Raw genomic sequence first — 21,722 nt, 5'->3', positions numbered from 1 at the left:
TGTTTAATATAGTACCTAACAACACATAGGGCCCAGAATATCCTAGGTCAATGTAACCAGCATAAAATAGAATCAGACTCCCATCTCTGAACATTCTACATATGATAAAAAGTAACTCTACTGCCTTTCAAGTCATCTTTGGGTTATCTGTAGTTTTTTAATGAATGCAGTGGCCATCCTCCACTAGTGTAGATAATTGAGGCTACCTTATTCTAGTCCAGCCACCCTCCTACTCTCTCCAAGACAGATCTCTAGGCCAAAGATAGGCCCCAGTAGTGATGGTACAGTTACCCGAGAAATGGACAGAGGAGAGACAGGTTGTTGAGAATATTGATTTCCAGAGCTTCAAGGCTATTTACCTCATGATATAAAGGAAAGAGCATGGGCTTTTGTGTATATACAGACTGGAGTTTGAATTCTGGTTCTGCCACTTCCTGGCTATGACCTTAGGCAAGTTATTCAATTTCTATGAGTCTCAGTTTCCTCATCTGCAAAATGGGGCTAATAATATTGGCTTGATAAAGTTATTATGAAGATTAAATGAGATAATGTATGTAAAACACTGAGAACAGTGTCTGACACACAGTAGGTGCTCAATAAATGTTGATTTCCCCATTCTACTATATTTCTCTGCAACTGGCAGAAGCTTATTACTCGGTCCTTAGACTCATCAGGAGTAACTCCCCCTGAGTCATTTCTTTCTCTGGAAATAATGTCATTTTACATGTGCAGAGTGCTTTGTAAGTCACAAAGTGCTCTCACAAGTGCTATCTCACTTGTACTTTATAAACTCAGGAGGCAGGTAGAATGCGGGTTATTATTCTCATTTTACAAATAACAGTGAGCAGAAAGAAGTGACTGAGATCACAGGGCTGTGGAAGGATGGAACTGGGAATTTTCTTACTCCAAGTTCAGTGCTTCTTCCACTGTGCCCCCTCTGATCTTCAAAAATTGGTCAAGCAACTATTTTTTTTGGACTGGCCGAGGTTAAGGATCCTCAAGGCCGTCTGCTAACCCTCCTCATTTGCTCCATCTCATTTCCCATGTCTCCCCTTCATGAACAATTTGCCTCAGCAGCAATTCTGTCTGCTCTGCCCCAAACTTGATCGCTTTCTTCCACATGCCATTCATTGGTCTGTGACTAACCCATTTTTCTTCTTTGCTCCAACACCCAGCTTACAATTTGCAGCCTTCCCAAACCAGAAAGCCTTCTAGGATTGGCTGCGCCTGCCTTGGTTCATGCCCTCACTCACCAGCCCCTCAGACTTAGAGTGGCACTGCCCTACCTTGGACTTGACGACAGGCAGCTCGGAAAGAGGGTTCTTCGGGAGTTGGTGCAGCTGTGACCTTGGTTCCCCCGGCAAGACAAAAAGCTCCTTGAGGGCAGGGGCTGGGTCTTCCAGTTCTCTGGTCTCCCCAAGACAGGGCTCTGCCCACAGTGGGCGATCAAAGCTGCTGATTGCCTGACAGGGGGATGGCACTGTGGATGACCTCTGAGGTCACACTCAGCCCCCTGACTCTGCTGTATAACAGTGACACCTGTTGTGCCACTTCGTGGTCCTCATTCCCCCAAAAAGCCATGCTGTGTTGTGCCTTTAAGCCTTTGCACATGCCTCTATCTGGAATGCCATTTCCCTCCTTCTCTCCCGGGAAAACTGCTATTAATCTTTCAAGGACATAGTCCATCTGTCACCTTCTCTGTGAGGCATTCCTTGCCTGATTCTCCAGACAGAATTAATAGCTCCCTTGTTGATGTTTCCATAGCATCTATTCAACAAATATTTGTTGGGAGTCAGCCGTACTGTGCCAGACATCAGGAAAACAGATTAATCAGACATTTCTGCCCTCAAGGATCTTAGGGTTTAGTGAGGAGACCACTGAGTAAAAGACAAGTGGACTACAGTGTGACAGGGGCTGTGAGGTAGAGAGGCCCAGAGGACTGTGGGAGAACAAAGCAAGCCAAGGATAGCTTTCTAGAAGAGGGAACTCCTGAGCTTCCACCATGGCACTCAGCACACAATTATACCACTGTATGTTAGTATCTCTAACTCCCTACCAACTTCTTGGGAGCAAGCACATTCCTTATTTTTTGAATACTTTTGAATACTTGATATCTAATGTGCTTGGCACATAACTGGCATACAGTATTGAAATGAATACATTTGAATTAAATGGCCACAGTTACCCTTCCAGGCCAAAGGTTCTGAAAATTTACTGAGCAGAAAGAGACATTTGGCTTTTTTACTGCCAGGAAAAGCCTCTAGGTACAAGGTGGTCCTGATACCTTTTTACCTTAACCACCTACCCCAGCATTTCTGTGTTCCCCAAGGCCTAGAACAGTGCCTGATACATGGTACGTTCTCGATAAATGTTTCAGGAAGGGAGGAAGGAGGAAGGGAAGGAGGGAGGAAAGGAAGGAAAGAAGGAAAGAAAAAAGACAGGGAGGGAGGGAAGGACAGAAGGAAGGAAGGGAGGGAGGGAAGGACGGAAGGAAGGGAGGGAGGGAAGAAAGGATGGGAAGGAAGAAAGGATGGGAAGGAAGGTAGGGAGGGAAGGACGGAAGGAAGGGAGGGAGGGAAGAAAGGATGGGAAGGAAGAAAGGATGGGAAGGAAGGTAGGGAGGGAAGGACGGAAGGAAGGGAGGGAGGGAAGAAAGGATGGGAAGGAAGAAAGGATGGGAAGGAAGGTAGGGAGGGAAGGACGGAAGGAAGGGAGGGAGGGAAGAAAGGATGGGAAGGAAGAAAGGATGGGAAGGAAGAAAGGATGGGAGGAGAAGAAAGGATGGAAGGGAAGACGGTCAGAAGGTAGGAATTCTCTCAGTGAGAAATACTTACTGCAGGATAGACATGGCCAATCTGAGCAGTCCTCCCTATATGGAGCTCATCTTCATCTTCTTCTTCTGTTGTTTTCCTATAGACTGGGTTGTCAAAATTCATGCTTTTGGTGTTCTTCCGCTTCCAGTTTCTCCAGATCAGGTATCCACTCATGCACAGCAGGGCTATCACCACTGGAGGAAGGACACAAGACACTGGACCTCCAGCAGGCTCTAGCCCACTGCTCAGACATCAGTGCAAGGCTTGTCACCACTCCACCTTTACTGCCCCTTGCTCCTCACGCTCTGTTTCTGCATGTTCATTTTCTGCTGTTTGAAAGCCCATCTCTCATCCCTTCTTTCCTTTATTAACTATTCATCCTTAAAGATCCTGCTCAAATGTGAAGTCTTCCCCAACTGTGGGCAGAGTCAGTTGCTCTCTCATGTGTGCTCCCAAATCACACACAGTATCTTACTTCATGTATCTGTACTCCCAACTAGATAGCTCTTTCAAGGCAGGAACTGTGTCTTTTTTTTCTTTTTTCTTTTTCTTTTTTTTTAACTCTTTACACCCAGTTCCTAGCACTGAGTAGGTGCCTAGTAACGTGCTGAATGAATGAGTGAATTTTACCGCACCTTTGCCCTAATGCTGCTGCTTCCCTACATTTCTCTAGGAAAACCATTCTCTCCCAAAACTGGGGGGTGGAGAGTGGGATGGGGCCAGGTACAGTGTTTATTTCCAGAGGTGAAGCTCCACCTGAAGAAGAACATCTCTAGAAGGAGACACAGAGGGCAACATAAGCTCTGATTTAGAATAAATATGTTAATGATTAAAGGAGGAAGCTCTGTCCAACAGAGCTGGGTAAAAATGGAGCAAGTAGCTTCGTAAGGTGGTTAGCAGTCACTCAGTATTCCAGTGGAGGCTGAATGATCACCTATCTAGGATGGTATAGAAGGGGTTTCCGTTTTAGTAAGATTACAATAATTGATATGCACTAAAGACAGGAACAAGGCAGTTACCACTGGTAATATTTATTGTCCTAGAGATCTAGCTATGCAGTAAGGCCAGAAAAAAATTTAAGAGTATAAATATGGGAAAGGAAGCCAGGTGCAGTGGCTCACGCCTGTAATCCCAACACTTTGGGAGGCTGAGGCAGGCAGATTACTTGAGGCCAGGAGTTCGAGACAGGCCTGGCCAACATGGCGAAAACTCATTTCTACAAAAAATACAAAGTAGCTGGGCATGGTGGCGGGCACCTGTAGTCCCAGCTACTCAGAAGGCTAAGGTGGGAGGATTGCTTGAACCTGGGAGGTCGAGACTGCAGTGAGCCATAGTCGTGCCACTGCACTCCAGCCTGGGCAACAGAGTGAGACCTTGTCTCAAAATAAATAAATAAATAAATAAATAAATAAATAAATAAATAAGAGAAAGGAGGAAATCAAACTCTTATTAACAGCTATTTATATTTTTAGGAACTCTGAAGCTGGTGAAAAACTATCAGAAATAATTTTAGTTAATCAAGAATCAACATAAAAGATCATTAGCCTTCTTTTTTAATCAGCAAGAACCAATTAGAAAATGTAACGAAGGCCAGACATGGTGGCCTACACATGTAATACCAACATTTTGGGAGGCTGAGGCAGGAGGATTGCTTGAACCCACGAGTTCAAGACCAGCCTGGGCAAGATGGTGAGTGAGCCCTGGTCTTTACAAAAAAAAAATTTAAAAAATTAGCCAGGTGTGGTGGTACATGCCTGTAGTCCCAGCTACTCTAGTCCCAGCTACTCGGGATGCTGACATGGGAGAATCCCTTGAGCCCAGGAGTTCAAGGATGCAGTGAACTGTGATTGCACCACTGCACTCCAGCCTGGGCAAGAGTGCAAGATCTTCTTGTCTCTTAAAAAAAAAAAAAGAAAAGAAAAAGAACATGTAATGGAATAAAAATACATTCATAATAGCCCATCAAAAAGCTATAAAATATAAAATGCCTAGCAAAACCTAGGAAGAAATATGCAAGTCCTATGTGATCTATAAAGTTCTGCTGAAGGACATAAAAGAAGACTGAAATAAATAGATATGCCACATTTCTGGCTGGGAAGATTTTAATATAATAAAAATGTATATTCTCCTCACATAAACTCATATATCTAAAGCAATCTTGATAACAATTTCACCAAAATTTTTATAGAATTGATAAGATAATTCTGAAGTTCACTTAGAAGAGAAACTGACTAAAAATAACTGAGAAGATGTTGTGAGTATATCATGAAGTTCTGCTAATAGTATGTAGGAATATATAAATCGGTGGAGGAAGATAAACTGCTTAGACACAAATCAAAGTATGTATGGGATGTAGTTTATAATAAAGATGACAGTGCAAGTCAGGAGAGAAGTATGGATTATTCAGTGATGATTTTGGGGAAACTAGACAGGTATATAGAGAAAAAACAAGTGAATTTCTACCTCATCCCATATTCTAAAATTTAAATTCCAAATAGGTTAATATCTAAATACTAAAAAAAGTTTAAAGTAGAAAAGAAAAACATCAGAAGATGTTTTAATAATTTAGAGTGAGGCAGGCCATCTTAAGTGAAACACAAAACCCAGAAATCTTAAAAGATTGACAGATCTGATACTTAAAAGTTTTATATTTATGCATGGCAAAAGATACCATAAACAAACTTTAAAACCAAACGTCAGACTGGAAGAAAATATTTGTAACATGTATTTTAAAGGTTTAATATTCATCGTGTATAAATATTTCTATAAATAAGAAAAAAATAGCCAATAGAAAAATGAGAAGAGACTGTGAGTAGGTGGTTCATAACAATAAAATATAAGTAAAGGGACTGATAAGCTTATGAAAAGATACTCTACCTCACAGGGACACGTCAGGGAAATAATACTCATCTTTCATTCCTCAGATTAGCAGAAATTAAAAATATTGATTATTTCAGAGTGAGTTATGTCAGCAAAACAGCATACATCTGCCTCTTTCTATAGGGCAAAGGATGGCAAGAAAGGGGTATATTTATCTTTCTCCACTCCAGTCAAAATAATCCTGGAATAATCATCTCACTATCATCTTTCCTGGTGAAGCCTTTCAAGGCCAATTCAAATGCCGTCTTCTCCAGCAGCGCCACTTTTACTCTGGAATTACCTTTCTTTCAACCATCCCTTCATAAGAGTATCATGCCACTGTTACATTGTTCCTCTGTATTTATATCCAAAATGCCCCTATTATAGCACATTATGACATGTATTAACATCTACCTTAAAGGACTTTATTTTTGCCTGATTAAAGACTGAAAGCTCTTAAAGTCTTTATCTTTTTCTTCCCTGGATCCTTGGCACTTGGCACAGTGTCTCACACAGGGGAGAAGTTTTTAAAACATTTGCTGACTAACTCACCATACTGAAGATTCCCAGGATAAAAGGACAAAGTTCTTGTCCTTGAAGTACTCATAGCCAAGTAAGGGAGATAAAGCTCTGAACGGACAATCAGAATGCAAAGATACTGCTAAGAGATGAGACTGCTAAGAGAGGGATGTACAGGATACTGTGTGGACTTCAGGGTGGAAGAGAATGAATCAGCCCCCATGATTCTCTGTGAGGTCTTAACCAAGTGTTATACTCTGGCCGTACTCATCTCCTTCTAGCTCTAAAACCACCCCACCCTGACCCTTCCAGGCCATTTCCTACTCCTGGCTTTACTCATGCTGTCTTCACTGCTTGGACTGCTCTTGATCCTCCTTCACTTGGCTGACCCAGCTCAAATGTCACTTCCGTTAGGAAACCTCCTCTGCCCTCTTCCCCTCTCCCTCAGCCCAAGCTAAGTGTATCCTCAGCACTGTCTCTGAAGTCAGTGCATGCAGCTTAACCTTAGGACCCACCAGGTCATAACGAACTTATCTGTGTTATGTGGGTCTCTCCAACAAGACTATAAACTTTTGTAGGACAGAACCATGTCTTATTCATCTTTAACTGCCTTTCCTCCTGTTATCACAGAGTTTGACACATAGTAGCTGCTTAATAAATACTTGTTGAAAACCAAACAGAAAGAAAACAAGACAGTATGACCTATTAAAGGAATGGTAAGCAACTCTATTCATTAATTCAACAAATCCTTGATTTCCTACCATGTGCCAGACATTGCTAGGAGCTGGGGAGAATGGTGAGCAAGATACCAGCCCTGTTCCTAGGGATCATATAGTTGCACTTCACGTGGCTGGAGTATAGAGTGTGAATTGAGGGGTGGGGAGATGGGGGATGCACCTGGAAGGTCACCTGGGGCCAGATCCTGAAGAGCCTTGTGTGCTAGGCTAAAAAACAAAATTAGGCCGGGCGCGGTGGCTCAAGCCTGTAATCCCAGCACTTTGGGAGGCCGAGACGGGCGGATCACGAGGTCAGGAGATTGAGACCATCCTGGCTAACACGGTGAAACCCTGTCTCTACTAAAAACTACAAAAAAAAAAAAAAAAAACTAGCCGGGCGACGTGGCGGCGCCTGTAGTCCCAGCTACCCGGGAGGCGAGACAGGAGAATGGCGTGAACCCGGGAGGCGGAGCTTGCAGTGAGCTGAGATCCGGCCACAGCACTCCAGCCTGGGTGACAGAGCGAGACTCCGTCTCAAAAAAACAAAAAACAAAAAAAAAAAACAAAATTAAATCAGGACTGGGAGGTGGGCAGGAAGGCTATAAGGGCAGAACAAGTCAACAGGGCAGGCCAAGTTCTCTACCCTGCTAGCGCATTTCCCTAGGCCTGAGCAGGGTCTCTCTTTTCAGTGACTGGGAGCCACACTCACCTATGGGCACGATGATCCCGATAACAGCGGCAGTGACTGTCGAGCCCATCTTACTGTCTTCATTCCCATCTGTAAAACACAAACATTTGCAGAATGATGCTCTGTCACTGTGTGTCCAAGCCCCTACTGGCCTCAAGTGGTAAGAACTACCCAACTGCTTCTCATCCTCATTCTAAAATGATGATCCTGGCTGTTGCCTAATAATTCAGTCTTTCCAGATCCTATCACAACTCCTGTGAGGCAAGCAGGACAGAGGTTATCTCCATTTTACAGGCGAGGAAACTGAGTCTTAACTGAGGGGTTTGGGGACTCACAGAAAAGTGGCAGAGCTGGGACTCGAACCCAGGACTCTTGCCCCAAGTCCCATAACCTTTCCACAGCATCATGGTGGTAGGAAGCTGGGGGCTGTGCATGGCAGGGTGAGCACTTGGGTCTTTATGTTGCTGACAGACTAGGTCATTGTTTTTTTCCATCAGTATCTGTTGCTTTGCCAGTATTGTTTTTGGTGAGCTGTCTGTCCATCTGCATTATCAGATTATTTTTCATAAGTAATTGAAATGGGACATAGTATAGTGTAGAGGAATCAAGAGCACAGTCTTCTGTGTCAGACTTCTGGGTTCAAGTCCCAGCTCTACTACTCACTACCCATGTGACCTTGGGCAAATTATTATATATTATAAATACAGCACATGATATTATACTTTTATATCTTTCAAATGGTGATACTACCTACCTCCTAGGGATATGGTAAGGATTAAATGAAATAATTTATCTAAAATGAATATAAAATGCTTGGCACAACTTTGCCTAGTTCTAGGAGTGGGATAGGGGTTGTTGTAGGGTCTAAATTTTAAAAAGATATGTAAAAGCACATTTTAAACTGAAAACTGCTTGGAAAATTTACTGTCTTTTTGAAAAACTATGCCATGCCATCTTTCTCACTCTTACAACCATCTTCATTGTAACATTTGTGAAGCACTTTATAGTTCAGAAAGCATTTTTCCCTTAGATCTTCCTGACAGCTCCCTGTGGTGTGAAAAGGAGCTATCATCTACATTTGCTGCAGGTGAGGAGATGACTGGCCCTGGCAATGGCCCAAGGCCCATCCTCTCTCAGTGTGACTGTTTATCCATGTTACTCCAAGAGAATCTAACAGTTAAGGGGAGAAAAAACTGCACTGCTTGCTTCCAGAGATAACTGTGGAAATGCTGCTGTCCTCCCCTGTCTGGTCCACAGCGAACACTGGACAGTGATATTAAAACCTAGAGCATGAGGAAGCCAGTGAGGAGAAGCTGGTGAGAGGCTCTGCCCTCGGATGAGAGGAACTGGAATTCACACATGCTCCGTCTGCCTCTGCAAACTTCGGAGTAAGTGCTCCACTCCAAAAAGCCAGCTTCCGCTGGCAAAATAGGACCAATTAGGAAGATGCTGCCAAGTAGCTTGGTTTCTGGGCTGTCCATGTAGGGGAAAAAATTAAAAAGATAGTTTATCCTTTTAAACGAACTCCCTCTGGCAGGTGACTCAATTAAAAAGGTATTTGCTGATTAATGAGATAGAACGTTTCTAGCAGTGACAATTACTGCTCCCAATGATTTAATAAGTGGTGAACTTAATTATTTTCATCCCAGGGTTGGAAAGAGGTATGAGGAGACCATGATTGTAGATATTACTATCTGGGGACCTGCTGGGAACTGAGATCAGAGCTTTCCAAACACAAGGGACACCTCCTCATATACACACCAGAACTTTGTGAAACATAGACACACACACCCTCGCAGAGTCAGCAACGGCTGTGTGTGAGCACCTCCGGTTACACCGGTTACGTCTTTGTCTATCATGGCAATCTTGTGAAGCAGGTTGTGGAAGGGTGGTTATTTCCACTTTGTAAGAGAAGCAACTTTGTTCTTCTTTTTAAGAGAACAACTTCTTTGTAAGAGAAGCAACTTTGTTCTACAAGTGAGAAACAGCTTTGGAAGGACCCTGAGGTTCACAGGGTCTCAGCTTCCTGCCAGACCCTCTGTAAGTTAGGGGCACCTAGGAGTCCTAAATAGCAGGTTGGTACTCTACCTCCCTCTCAGATATGCAGTAACCTCCTCAAAGATATGCAGTATTCAGCTCTGGTAGGTTCTCTCTTATCACATACCCGCCATCCTGGCTTCCCTAGGAGCCCTCTCATGTCATGAAAGAATGCAGAACTCATTTCCTTACAGTGCTGGGAGTGGTTGCTGGTTGCAGGACTTAGGGTAGACAGGCTGATGCTGGGAGCCCTGGGGACACTAACTGAGCTTGGGACTGCAGCTGCCAGGTTTGGTGTCTCTGTGCTGTGGTTCTGGTCGGTGGATCTGTGGACGGTGGTCCCAGGGGCTCTTGTGGTGGCAGGTCCTGTCCTCGTCGTGGTAGAGGCTAACATCGTAGTTGAGGTAGATTGAGGTGCTGGAGGGGAAATACCATGGAGGTCACTTGGACAGATAATTTTGTTGCCTAAGTTATTGCCTCTGAGTTATACTTAGGAACTTATCTTCATGGTGTAGCTCAAATGCCACTTCTGTGAAGCCTTTCCTAATCTCCCGGGTGGGCTATGATCTTTTCTTTAGCTGAATGCTAAGCACTTCACTTTGATTCAATAAAGATGAGTCATTCAAACATTGCCGTGGAATTAGTTGTAAGACCAGCAATAAAAAGACTGCAGGGAGGGGAAATCAGATAAATCTAGAAGGATTTTACACTCATATTGTTATACCAATAGATTTAAAGTCTTATTCCACTTTAAACAATTGAACCTGTAAATTAGTAATAATGCAGTAGACTTAGGCTCAAATGAAAGGTCTTGGCTATACATCAAGGTTGGGACATGAATCTGTGTATGCAGTTGAAGTATTAACTATTAGTCCCAATCATATTGCAAAAGGGCTTCTGTGTAGTGTTTGTTAAGTTCTAGGTGAGAAATAGGCAAGTACATAGTTATCTGCATGTATCCGAAGCCATGGAGATTAAGGGTTCTTAATTTGAGGCTTTTAAAGGGTTCCAGAAACTCCCTGAAACTGAATTTAAAATATTTTATGTATACATGCATTTTTTCCTTGGGAGTGAGAAAAAGCTTTGGAAGGATCCTGGGGGCATGAGCATTCAAGGAAGGTAAAAAAGAGAAACCCCCAAAAGGCAACAAGCAGCCAGGGAAGTTGGAAGAAAACCAGCAGCATACTGTGTCCCAGAAGCCAAGGGAAGATTTCAGCAGGGTAGGGTCTGACACTGCCAGGGGCCATCCCTCCTGGAAGGTCTGCTTACCTCGGTAGCACCTCTTCATGTCTGGACCCAGCCACATTGTGTCAGGACAGGCACACGTGTAGTTGGGAGAGTGGCTGGAGATCTGAGGAGCAGGAAGGCACAGGTACTCACAGCCTCCATTAGGCTGGACACTCAGCTTACAGGCATCTGCAGCTGATGGCAGAGAGGGAGACAGCTGGGGCACAGACAGGACATGCCAGGTATTCCTGCCTCCTGAGGATGAGGCCTCTCCCACCTGGCTTGCTCAGAAAGCTTGCCCTACTACTTTTTTTTCATATATTTTTTTCTTTTTCTTTCTTTTTTTCCCCCAAAGCTTTTGGGGTACACGTTTTTTGTTACATGGATGATTATATAGTGGTGAATTCTGGGGCTTTAGTGCACCTGTAACCCAAGTGTAGTGTACATTGTACCTAATGTGTAGTTTTTTTCTTTTTTTAATGTCTAGCCCCCCTCTTACCTTCCCCCTTTTTAGTCTTAAAGTCCATTATATCACTCTGTATGCCCCGTGTATTCATAGCTTATTTCCTGCTTATAAATGAGAGCATATAGTTTTTGGTTTTCCACTCCTATCATACTTTACTTAGAATAATGGCCTCCAGCTCCATGTAGGTTGCTGCAAAATACATTATTTTGTTCCTTTTTATGGCTGAGTAGTATTCCAAGGTGTATATATGCAATATTTTTTTTATTCACTCATTAGTCGATGGATACTTAGGTTGGTTCCACATCTCTGCAATTGTGAAGCCCTTCTACTTTTTAAATGTTTTTTATTTTTTATTTTTTGAGACAGGGTCTCACTCTGTTGCCTAGGCTAAGTACAGCAGTGCGATCATAGCTCACTGCAGCCTCAAACTCCTGGGCTTAAGAAATCCTCCCACCTCAGCCTCCCCAGTAGCTGGAACTGTAGGTGCATGCCACCACACACCAGGGTAATTTTTATAGTTTTTGTAGTGATAGAGTCTTGCCTTCTTGCCCAGGCTGGTCCCAAACTCCTGGGCTCAAGTGATCCTCCTGCCTTGGCCTCCCAAAGTGCTGGAATTGCAGGTGCGAGCCACCATGCTCGGCCTCCCTACTACTGTTATTGGGTACTTTCCAGCACCGTACCTAGTGTTTTATCCCCACACTCTCATTTAATCCTTGCAACAATTCTGAGAGGTGGGGACGTTACATCCCAGACTGACAGATAAAGACACCCAGGCTCAAAGCTATCCTCTAGGAATTTTTTTTTTTTTTTAAGAGTTGGGGGTCTTGCTCTGTCACCCAGGCCAGAGTGCAGTAATGCAATCATAGCCCACTGCTGCCTGGAGCTCCTGGGCTCAAGGGATCCTTCTGCCTCAGCCTCTCAGTGTTGGGATTACAGGCATGAGCCACCATGTCTGGACTAGAGATAGAACTTAAATTGAGGTCTGCTGGGCTCCAAAGCCCATAAGCCCGTGGTTTTTGTTTTTCCATGTGCCACATACTATGTCTGTCATTTAAATTTCTAGGTCTAGAATCAGGCACCAATCTTACCTCCTTACACTCCCTTGCTTTCCCACTTTCACCCTGGCAGCCAACACTTCAGTTACAGTTAGAATTAGTATATCCTAGTGATAGAGGAGGGGCAACCTACTAGTAGGATTCCTAGATTCTATTCCCAACCAATAAGCTGACTTATTATATGGCCCTTGGATACATTAGCTTATACTACTGCAAAATGGCTCCAAATAGCAAGTTAGATGCAATGTGTCATGGTGAAAGCAGCTTTGGAACCAGACAGACCTGGGTTTAGGTTTCAGTTCTGCCACCTGTTAACATTATTTTACCTCTCTGAGCTTCCGTTAAAAGAGTAATACCCACACTTTGTAGGACTGGCAAAAACAGGACATTTATGTATTAATTTATACCCAGCCTTATTTCACAAAGAACTTGAGGTAAAATGAGACAAAATATATGATGAAAAAGTACTCTACCAACGAGAGGGATTGTTGTTATTATTTCTGGGGTTGCTGAGTTGTGACCTGAATGTGAACACAGCCTGCCTGGTGAAAGGAGAGGACACAGACAGGAGACCTGGGACCTAGGACCAGAGACAACTCACCTCTTGGCTGCTTCAGCTCATGGAAGATGACAATGTCATGTGGGTTATTGAGGTTCTCAGCCAGGATGGAGATTTCCAGGCCATTGAGCCGATTTGCACTGAAAATGGCCTCGTTCTCTAGGTCTGTCCAGAACACCTTGTCCTGTGGGGTATAGATGCAGAGGATGGGAGGCCTGGAGTCTAAATCCATGACCTGAGTCTGAGGGGTTGGCCCCAAACCATAGTCACAAGAACTGCCCTGAAATCTCCCCTGATCTGTCCTGTCCATGGATTCACGGTGGGGCTCTCAGTCTCTAATCTGTGATGTACCTCTCCTCGTTCCCTTCTATCTTAGAGGATTATTCGGTGATTCTGTGCTTTGAACTGACAGCCACAATATTACTCATTCATGCTGGACTAAGCCTGCTTGCTAGAGCCCAGCAGAAACCCAAGATTAAATCTCTATAGCATTATCATTACTGGGGCCTGGGACCAAGACTGGAAGGGATGTGTGAGCTATGAGGGTTATGCCCTGCTGGGCTTCCTGTAGCCTCTGGATATCCACACGAGTCCACATGGTTAGTCCATATAAGCCTAGATGTGCATCTGTCAGTAAATCCACATGTACAGGTACAACTGTGCGTCCTCATACAAAGATCTAAACACATACCCAGTGTTCATCCACACACAGAAAGCTACATTTGCCCCTAAATATGCAGTCTAAATACATCTTGGTATATGTATGTACACACATAGGCACCAGCACTTAGAGGAACGCACACCTTTATTCTGATGCATTTATATTTACCCATGCACATACACATACTTTACAAGTACATGCCATGTATATATACAAGCACATACACTTGTGTCCCAATACACCTGTCCTTTAAAGCAGCGGTTGGACTTAAGAGGTGGAGCTTTGCCCACAACTTCAGAGCAGTGCTGAGTAACTTTGGTGCAAGCAAATCCTGCCAATGCCCGCCACAGACCATCATCCCCTTGCTTTCCCTCCCCTTGATGGTGGAGTTAGTTTTGGGGAAGAGGTGAATGTGTGAGACCTTGGTTGGTTCTGGCTTCTTTATTTCCAGAGAAGAAAAGTCATTAGGATCAGGGCACAGGAGAGTCTTGGCTCCTCACTTTCCCAGGAGCTTCTTGAGACGAGGATAGTGTCTGATTCACTTCTATGACCCCAGGGTCTGGCAGAGGTCAATAAAAGTGTGCAGAGCTGAACAGCATCTCTCAGGCCATTTCATCCAGTAAATGATTCTAAGGATAGGTATGTTCCTTCTTCCTTTCCTCCCTTTACTGGGTACCTTTTGTATATGGATTACAGTGCTGGGTGCTGAGGGCACAGAGAGGAAACATACATGCCTAGCAACTCACCTGTGAGAAGTGCTCTGAGAGAGGGGTCTTGGGAAGACAGCATGGGAAAGGCTGCCAGGTGGAGAGTGGGCTGCAGAGCCTTTGTGTGCAGGCAGCTCACAGATTGTATACAAACAAATCAGCTGGTTTCCCTGTTCCTGTTTTCATTTGAACAAGTCTCAGGGACTCATCCTATTTGAACAAGCATTTTCTAGGCTTCAGCTTCCTAGTTGGCCCATGCCTCTCCTTACAGCACTCACCTCAAACACAGCTATCCCAAAAGGGTGGCTCAGGAAGTCAGTGGAGGAGATCAGCATCTTTCTGTTGCCTCCACTGAAGTCAATGCTGGACAGTTGGTGTAGCTTGGAGTCTACCCAGTACAAGCGTTGGCTCAGCAGATCTTGGGAAGGAAGCAGGATCAGGTCTTGAACCTGGGACCCCAATGTGGAGCTCTGTTCCTTTGTACCCCTCCCTGCCCACATTTCTAGGCCTCACACTGAGGCCAGCCTAGGGCAACCATCAGGAAACAAAGTCACTGGCACCATGAGAGGACCCAGAAACAAGACTCATAAGAGTTCCAGACAGTGATCAGGACAAGGCACTAGAATAGGCCCCCAACCCAGGAAAGGCAGGGCTCACCCAGGGTGATTCCGTTGGGCCATTCAATATTGTCTGACACCAGTGTTTGCCGGTCCACACCGTTGAGCCCAGATTTCTCAATTTTGGCCTGGTTCCCCCAGTCAGACCAATACATGAACCTAAAAGACAAAATAACTCAATTTGGCTTCTTGTTGGGGACATGACTGGGGTAGTCTGAGTCACAAGAGCTCAATAACCCATTGAATAGTTGAGGGTTATGTTTAGTAGGGACTGAGAAGACCTCTAAAGTTCTTTTGAACCATCAAATCTTAGAATTGGCAGGCACTTTAGCCTTCACCTCATTTGAGAACTTGAGGAAAACTGTATTCTCCGAGATTGCACCCAGACTCAGCTGAATAGCCTGTGACCCCATCTCTCCCACTTCTGGCAGTGCTAACTAGAGCCTTAGGGTGTCAGTGTGGGGAAGGCCCTAGTAAGCCCTCTCTTTTCTGGTTTCAGAGGAAAAAGTGGATGAGCTTCCTGACTCAGGTAACCCTCCCTGCTCTGTCTCCTCAGGCCTACTAGGGCGGGTAGCAGCCCACTGTTACTAATCCAAGGTAGTAAATTAGACCTTACCCACTCCTTTGTAAATAGTCCCTTTGTTAACCCTCCTCCAATTATCTTGAGTATGCAGTGGGTTTCCTGCTGGGACCCTGACAGATCCACAATGGATTGGGGTTGGGCTGGGTGTAACTCTATGATGTGAGGGACAGGATGTGGCAGGTGCAACACAAGGTCTGCATGAGAACAGACAGAGAACAGGGTTGAAGAGAGGGTGAGAGGAGAGGCTCCATATCTGTCAGAGTGCCTAGTTCTGTGCTGGGAGCACCTGACCTATGCTTAGTGAATGGCAGCTATCAGTCACTTCCCAAGGCCTCACATAACCTCCCATGTGGTACTCCCCTCACCAGCTGCCCTTGCTCGAAGAAGAGGGTTTTCTTATCCCTGTTTAACAAGGAAACAGCAGTAGGAGCAGATGTTGATTCTGGTAAACTTAACATGATACAACACTAAAAAAAACCATCTCAAGATATCCCCACTGAGGGAGAGAGGGAGTCCTGTTCTGTTCAGAATCCCTAAATTCCAAAATTGAGGGGTGGCCACAGCAGGGCAGCCTTGGTGGTGAGGGCGCAGAGACCATAGGCAACAGGGGTGGGGATCGAGGTGGGCAGTCTGAAGCAGAATAGACCAGTGATCTTGGTCCTCAAATCTTGCTGGCTGTCCCACAGGGCAGGGAATAGACATGTTTTATGTAACTCCAGAGGCCAATGGAGGAAGTTGTAGGGAGATAGATTTGGGATTATGAGGGGAAAAGACCCACTTTCTAATGGGCAGAGCTGCCCCACAGTGAAACAGGCCCTATGGGAGGTAATGAGCTACCTGTCTTTGGAAGTATGTGAGCAGCTGCCAGATGCCCACCTACAGCAGCCTGAGGAAAGGCTTCCTCCCCTAGGAGCTTCTATCAGGCCATCTCTAGAGCCCTGCTCTGCTCTGAGACGCTCCAATTCTACGATATAATGAGTGGGTGGGAGAGTCCAGGGAGAGCTTTGGTGACCAATGCCCAGAGAACCTTGGTTGGGGATTAACAAGACTTTCTTCCCCATGGCCTGTGTCTGAGTGGGCCAGAGCTTTCCAGAGCCCTCAAGATACCTCTTGTGACAGACACAAGAGGACTGAGCACCTATGGTGGGAGAATGGGAAGTTAAGTTGAGACACTCACCCTCGAAGGGGGTCAACAGCGATGGCCCGGGGTTCACTGAGGTTACGGCTGAAGAGAGTGCATCGGCGGCCACCATCAACTGTGGCCACTGAGATGGTCTTATTGCCCGAGTCGGTCCAGTAGATGTGCTTGTGGACCCAGTCCACCGCCAGGCCCTCTGGAGAGTGCAGCTGCTCGTCAATGAGGACCTCCTGCTCTTTCGGGTCACTGGCCTTGTCCATGTAGGCACTTAAGAGAAAACAGAGATGACCATGGGGCAGATATTCCACGCATGGGCCCATCTGGAGCTACCTGTGCACCCTTCCCCTCTGTCTCTTCCATCTGGGCCATGGCAATAGATTTTTAGAGAAATGTGGATAATTTCCACTCTACACATTCCCTGGGGTACCAGGCTAGGGGTACAGACTTACATGGGCCACAGTCTCTCTCTGGCTTTCTAAGGTGGGGCTGCCCCACAGCTCTGCCCATTAGAGTGAGCCAGATATAATACAATGTGATTATGGCAAGCATTAGAGGCTGTGGCAGCAGAGGCATGGAGACTACATCATCCCAGAGGGTGGGAGAAGCCTTTATAGTTGAGTCCTGAAGGACAAGTTCACCAGGAGCACAAATTCACCAGGACAGAAAGCCGTTAGGGAAAAAGAAAGGCTTGTGCAAATGGCCAGAGGTGAGTCTGCTCTGGAACAGTGAGATACTTAGGGGAGCTACTTATGTGGGTGTTAGACTGCAAGCAGGTATAGGCAGGAACCCCATCCTGATGGGCTTTGAGTAGCATGCCAAGGAATTAGGGTTTATCCCCAGTGGTAACTGGACAGGCCAGAGGACATAGTCCAATAAGCATGTTAGTTCACTATGGCATCTATGTAGTGGGTGGGTTGGAAGGAGAGGGAATGAAGCAGGGAAATTGATTAGGAGGATGTTACAGCATCTGAGTGGGAGATTAAGAGAGTCTGAAGAATGACCGTGCCCGTGAGAATGGAGAGAAGGGCTAAGAATACAGTAGATACTCAGGAGGCAACATTAGCAGGACTTTCTTTCTCAAATGCTGTTTCCCCAAAGGTTTTCTTCTTCTTGCTCTCTCTCTGGGTGATTAGTTCCTTAGTGTCCACTGCCATCAATAACTAAGTCTTTAATCCCAACAGCTCTCTTACGATCCAGACTGCAAAACCAACTAGCTCCCCTTGGATGTCCCATGGACACCTTGAACTCAATATATCCAAAACTGTTCATCCCCATTCCCCTCCCCTCGGCCAACCAGACGATCCAACCCCTGAGCCCTGATCCACCTCCACTGCTTCACACATCAGAGAACAGCACCACCATTCATGAAACCTCCCAAGCCAAAAATCCGGAACTCCCAAAATTCACTCTGAAGGAGTAAATTTCCTCCTTCAGCCCCATATCTAGTCTGTCACCAAATCCTGCCTCTTTCAGTTACAACTCTTGGACAGGCATTGTTCTAGTTTTGTTTTTGGGTGTGTGTGAACTGAGTGTCTGTGTGCTGCAGGGAGGCAGGAATCTAGTTGTCAGTGAGTGGCACTTGCTATATTTGCTTCCATCCACTCATCTACCCATCTATCCATCATTCTTTCATCAGTGACTCAGTGTCTACCCAGGCCCTGGTCATTGGCACTCCTGCCAAGTGGATCTCAGGACAAAGAAAGGACATGACTGCCTAAAGGGGTCCCAGACATGCAGGGAGGCAGGCTGCTGGCAGCTGAGAAAGTCCTAGGAGAGAACCTTCTCCAGTGTGTGAAGAGCTTCGCCAAGTCAGGTCCACTGACGGTGGCGTCAAAGACACAGTGAAAAGCTGGCCTTGGGGTGATGCCATCCGGGAAGGCATGCCAGATCAGATGCCCAGGTGGGTTTGGAGGCCTCCTCTGTACTTTCTCATGATCATCACATATGGATGTCACTGTGTTGTGACTGGGATCCTCTGGGCAGGGACCAGGTCTAAGTCCCCAGGGTCCAATACACAGGGATGTGAGCTGCTTGGAAAGTCCTCCCCAAAGCCAGGATTTCTTCCTTTCTGCCCTGGCCAAACAGTTCCTGTGTCTTCTGCTTCCATATTAGGCCTCCAGAGGTCAGACAAATCCCAAGTGTTTGGGGCTTGAAGCTGCTAACCCAAGGGAGCCCTCAGCCTACTCTAGCCCCAGTAAATTCCCAGAAGTTCCATATCCACTGTGATCCTGCATCTCTTCCCAAGCCCCAACTCTGTCCTGAGGAACTCTAGAGGCAGAGGCCACTACTCCCCTCCTCATCTGTCACTACCCCTCACCCCCATTCTTCAGGTCTTGCTGCAGAGGATGTGGCCGCTCACCTATAGATCTTACGGTAGGAGAGGTCACACCAGTAGATGCGATTGGTGGCAACTTCCACATCTAGTGCCACGACATTCTTGAGCATGGGGATGAGGCGTGAATAGTTCCGCTTCACCAGGTCGATCCTCCGCACCTCATGCCGGTTGGTGAAGATTAGGGATGGGCTCTTGCCAGCTGCCATGCAGGGAGGTTGAAAGAGAAAGAGTCAGTGCAAGAGGCAGGGAGCCTGGAGACCAAGACTCTGCCACTGGCTTGCTGGGCGACACACCCATTTTCCTTAAAATAGTAGTGACAATTCCTACTTTACAGGTTGCAGGAGCAGATGAAATAATGAGTACAGAAATCTGAAGATGCAGAGCACCATGCATAGCAGGAGGATTTTTATTCTTTTTATTAGATACAAACTTCTCCAAAATATTTTATGGCTACCCATTTTCTCCTTAGGTCTGCACTGAAAGCCTTTCACAGTGTGACCCCAAGCTCCCTGTCCAGTCTCATTATTTGCCCTTCCAACATAGCTTGATTCCAGCTACCAGTTACCATTACCTAGCCATGGATGGGCTTCCTGCTTCAGGGCCTTTGCTCAGGTTGTCCCTTCCACCTACCATGTATTTCTTTCCAGCAACTACCACCTTCTCTGCTTGGGCCCTACTGCTGTGGTTCAAGAAGGAACTACCTGAGCAAGTAAGTGTCTTAGAATGATAACTAGGAGCTGGGCACAGTGGCTCACACCTGTAATCTCAGCACTTTGGGAGGCTGAGGCTGGCACATCACTTGAGGCCAGGAGTTTGAGACTAGCCTGGGCAATATGGCAAAATCTCATCTCTAAAAATTAAAAAAAAAAAAAATTAGCTAGGCATGGTGGCACACACCTGTAGTCCCAGCTACTCAGGAGGCTGAAGTGGGAGAATCATTTCAGCCCAGGAGGTCAAGGCTGCAGTGAGCCATGATTGTGCCACGCACTCCAGCCTGGGTGAGAGAGACCCTGTCTCAAAGGAAAAAAAAAGATAACTCAGGATAGAAAGTGTTGGGGACATAGCAAGAGATGAGCTTCAGAGATTGGCAGGGGCCAGATCACAAAGGGTCCTGTGAGCTGGGTGAGTTTGTTCTCTAACCTGAGCCAATGGCAGAGATGGGACATATATGATATACAGCACAGATTATATATATGCAGTAGAGACAACATATAACTGCTCATATATACACAAAGCCTGTTTTTTTTCTTAGATTTAGGGTTAGATTTTAAGATGATAAACAAGTGACCTAGACTTTCCTGGCTACTCCATATGGGAGGTCACTGTCCCACAGGCCTCTGAGGGCCTAGCACCAGCTCCCACAGGCTGTTTCTAGATGTACTGGGTCACTCTCAGGCACCAACACTGTCTGAGGGGCTGCTCCTAGTAACACCTGCCCCTCAAGCTCCCTGTGCCTCCTCCTCTTGTTTTCCAGCTGACACTTCTGCCAGCCACCAGTCCCTATCACTGTGCATCTTTGCCAAGCTAATGTGCTCCCTGGAGGGTGGGACCAGCACAGAGTCATGTAGGGCCTGGGGCTGGTGTGTGACCTGTGTGTAGTGATGGAGACTAATTCAAAGCAGGGTGGGAGTGAGACAGAAGTGTGGTACAAATAGAGAGCATGGAGAATGGGCTGAAGGTGCAGGAAGGGGCAAGGATGAAAGCTGAGTTCCAGGCCAGCTCTGCCACGGACAAGCTGTGATTTCCCTCACACCAAAATGACAGCAATGACACTTCACCTCCCTGAAGGCAGGAGCCAGGTTAAAGGGGCATGTTGGAGTGATTTTAAATGATAGCTGTGACTGTGACAGGAACCCCGTGTGTTTATGATTTGAGATTTTATGTAATTGCACTTGAAATATTCATGTGTGTGGATTTTGTATATGAATGGGTAGTTGCGTGTTGTCTCCAGTGCATGTACATAATCTGTGTCATGTATTACATGTGTTCTATGTGGGGGCAAGAACAGGTTACATGTTATATGTGATATACTAATGTATGTGTTATATATTGTACAGTTTGGGTGGTTTACTTTTTGGGTTTATGGGCTACCTGTCAGTATTATGGCTGCTGTATTGTTATAATTTATATGTTGTATATTGTGTTTAACTTGCATATGAACTGCAGACTCATATATCCAACTGCCTTCTCAATATCTCTATTTGGACACCTAACCAGTTTTCTTAAACTTAACATGTCCAAAACAGCCTAATATTACTCCAAACCTGCTTCCCTCACTGTCTTTCCCAAACCCGTGCGTAGCAATATTATTGTTTCAGTTGCTGTAACACTTTTTTTTTCCCAGATTCCACATTCAATTCATAAGCAAATCCTGTTGGCTGGCCTTTGCACTATATCTGTAGTCTGTCCACTTCTCATTATTCCCATAGTAATAATGTGGGAATAAGCGTTCAGCCACCGTCACCTTGCTTCTGGATTATTGCAATGACCTCTTAAGTGGTTTCCCTGCCTCCTCCCTTGTCCTCTACAGTCTGTTCTCAACACTGCAGTCAGAAGGACCTTCTTAAAATGTCACACCATGTCCCTTCCCTACTCTGAGCCCTCAATGGCTTCCCCCTAATTGGAGTGAAATCCAGAGCTGGCTCTTACGATGGTGTAGAAGGCCCTTTGCGCTGCCCCAAGCCACCTCTCTGGCTTCATCTCTTCCTAGTTTCCTTGCTCCAACTGTACCAGCTTCCTTGC

At 45.6% G+C, this 21,722-nt stretch overlaps 1 protein-coding gene across 9 annotated transcripts in view; it reads right to left on the bottom strand.

Annotated features, from left to right (window-relative positions):
- Positions 1-21,722, bottom strand: part of LRP8 (LDL receptor related protein 8) — an 85,168-nt gene that overhangs the window by 5,717 nt on the left and 57,729 nt on the right. For 6 of the 9 annotated variants that reach the window (XM_030941901.1, XM_030941900.1, XM_030941907.1 and 3 more), the window contains 10 exons: positions 19,005-19,179; positions 16,685-16,912; positions 14,965-15,083; positions 14,586-14,725; positions 12,982-13,123; positions 10,902-11,054; positions 9,825-10,049; positions 7,617-7,685; positions 2,835-3,007; positions 1,287-1,463 (listed from right to left, as the gene is read on the bottom strand). In XM_030941901.1, coding sequence (XP_030797761.1) covers positions 1,287-1,463; positions 2,835-3,007; positions 7,617-7,685; positions 9,825-10,049; positions 10,902-11,054; positions 12,982-13,123; positions 14,586-14,725; positions 14,965-15,083; positions 16,685-16,912; positions 19,005-19,179 — 1,601 coding nt within the window. The remainder of the gene's footprint in view (positions 1-1,286; positions 1,464-2,834; positions 3,008-7,616; positions 7,686-9,824; positions 10,050-10,901; positions 11,055-12,981; positions 13,124-14,585; positions 14,726-14,964; positions 15,084-16,684; positions 16,913-19,004; positions 19,180-21,722) is intronic. The other 3 variants (XM_030941903.1, XM_030941902.1, XM_030941908.1) reach the window with 1 other exon arrangement.

This window comes from Rhinopithecus roxellana, chromosome 12 (assembly GCF_007565055.1).
Source record: "Rhinopithecus roxellana isolate Shanxi Qingling chromosome 12, ASM756505v1, whole genome shotgun sequence".
Taxonomy (NCBI): Eukaryota; Metazoa; Chordata; class Mammalia; order Primates; family Cercopithecidae; genus Rhinopithecus; species Rhinopithecus roxellana.
The sequence above is the reverse complement of the archived record's forward strand: the minus strand, read 5'-3'. Positions and strand labels throughout refer to the sequence as shown.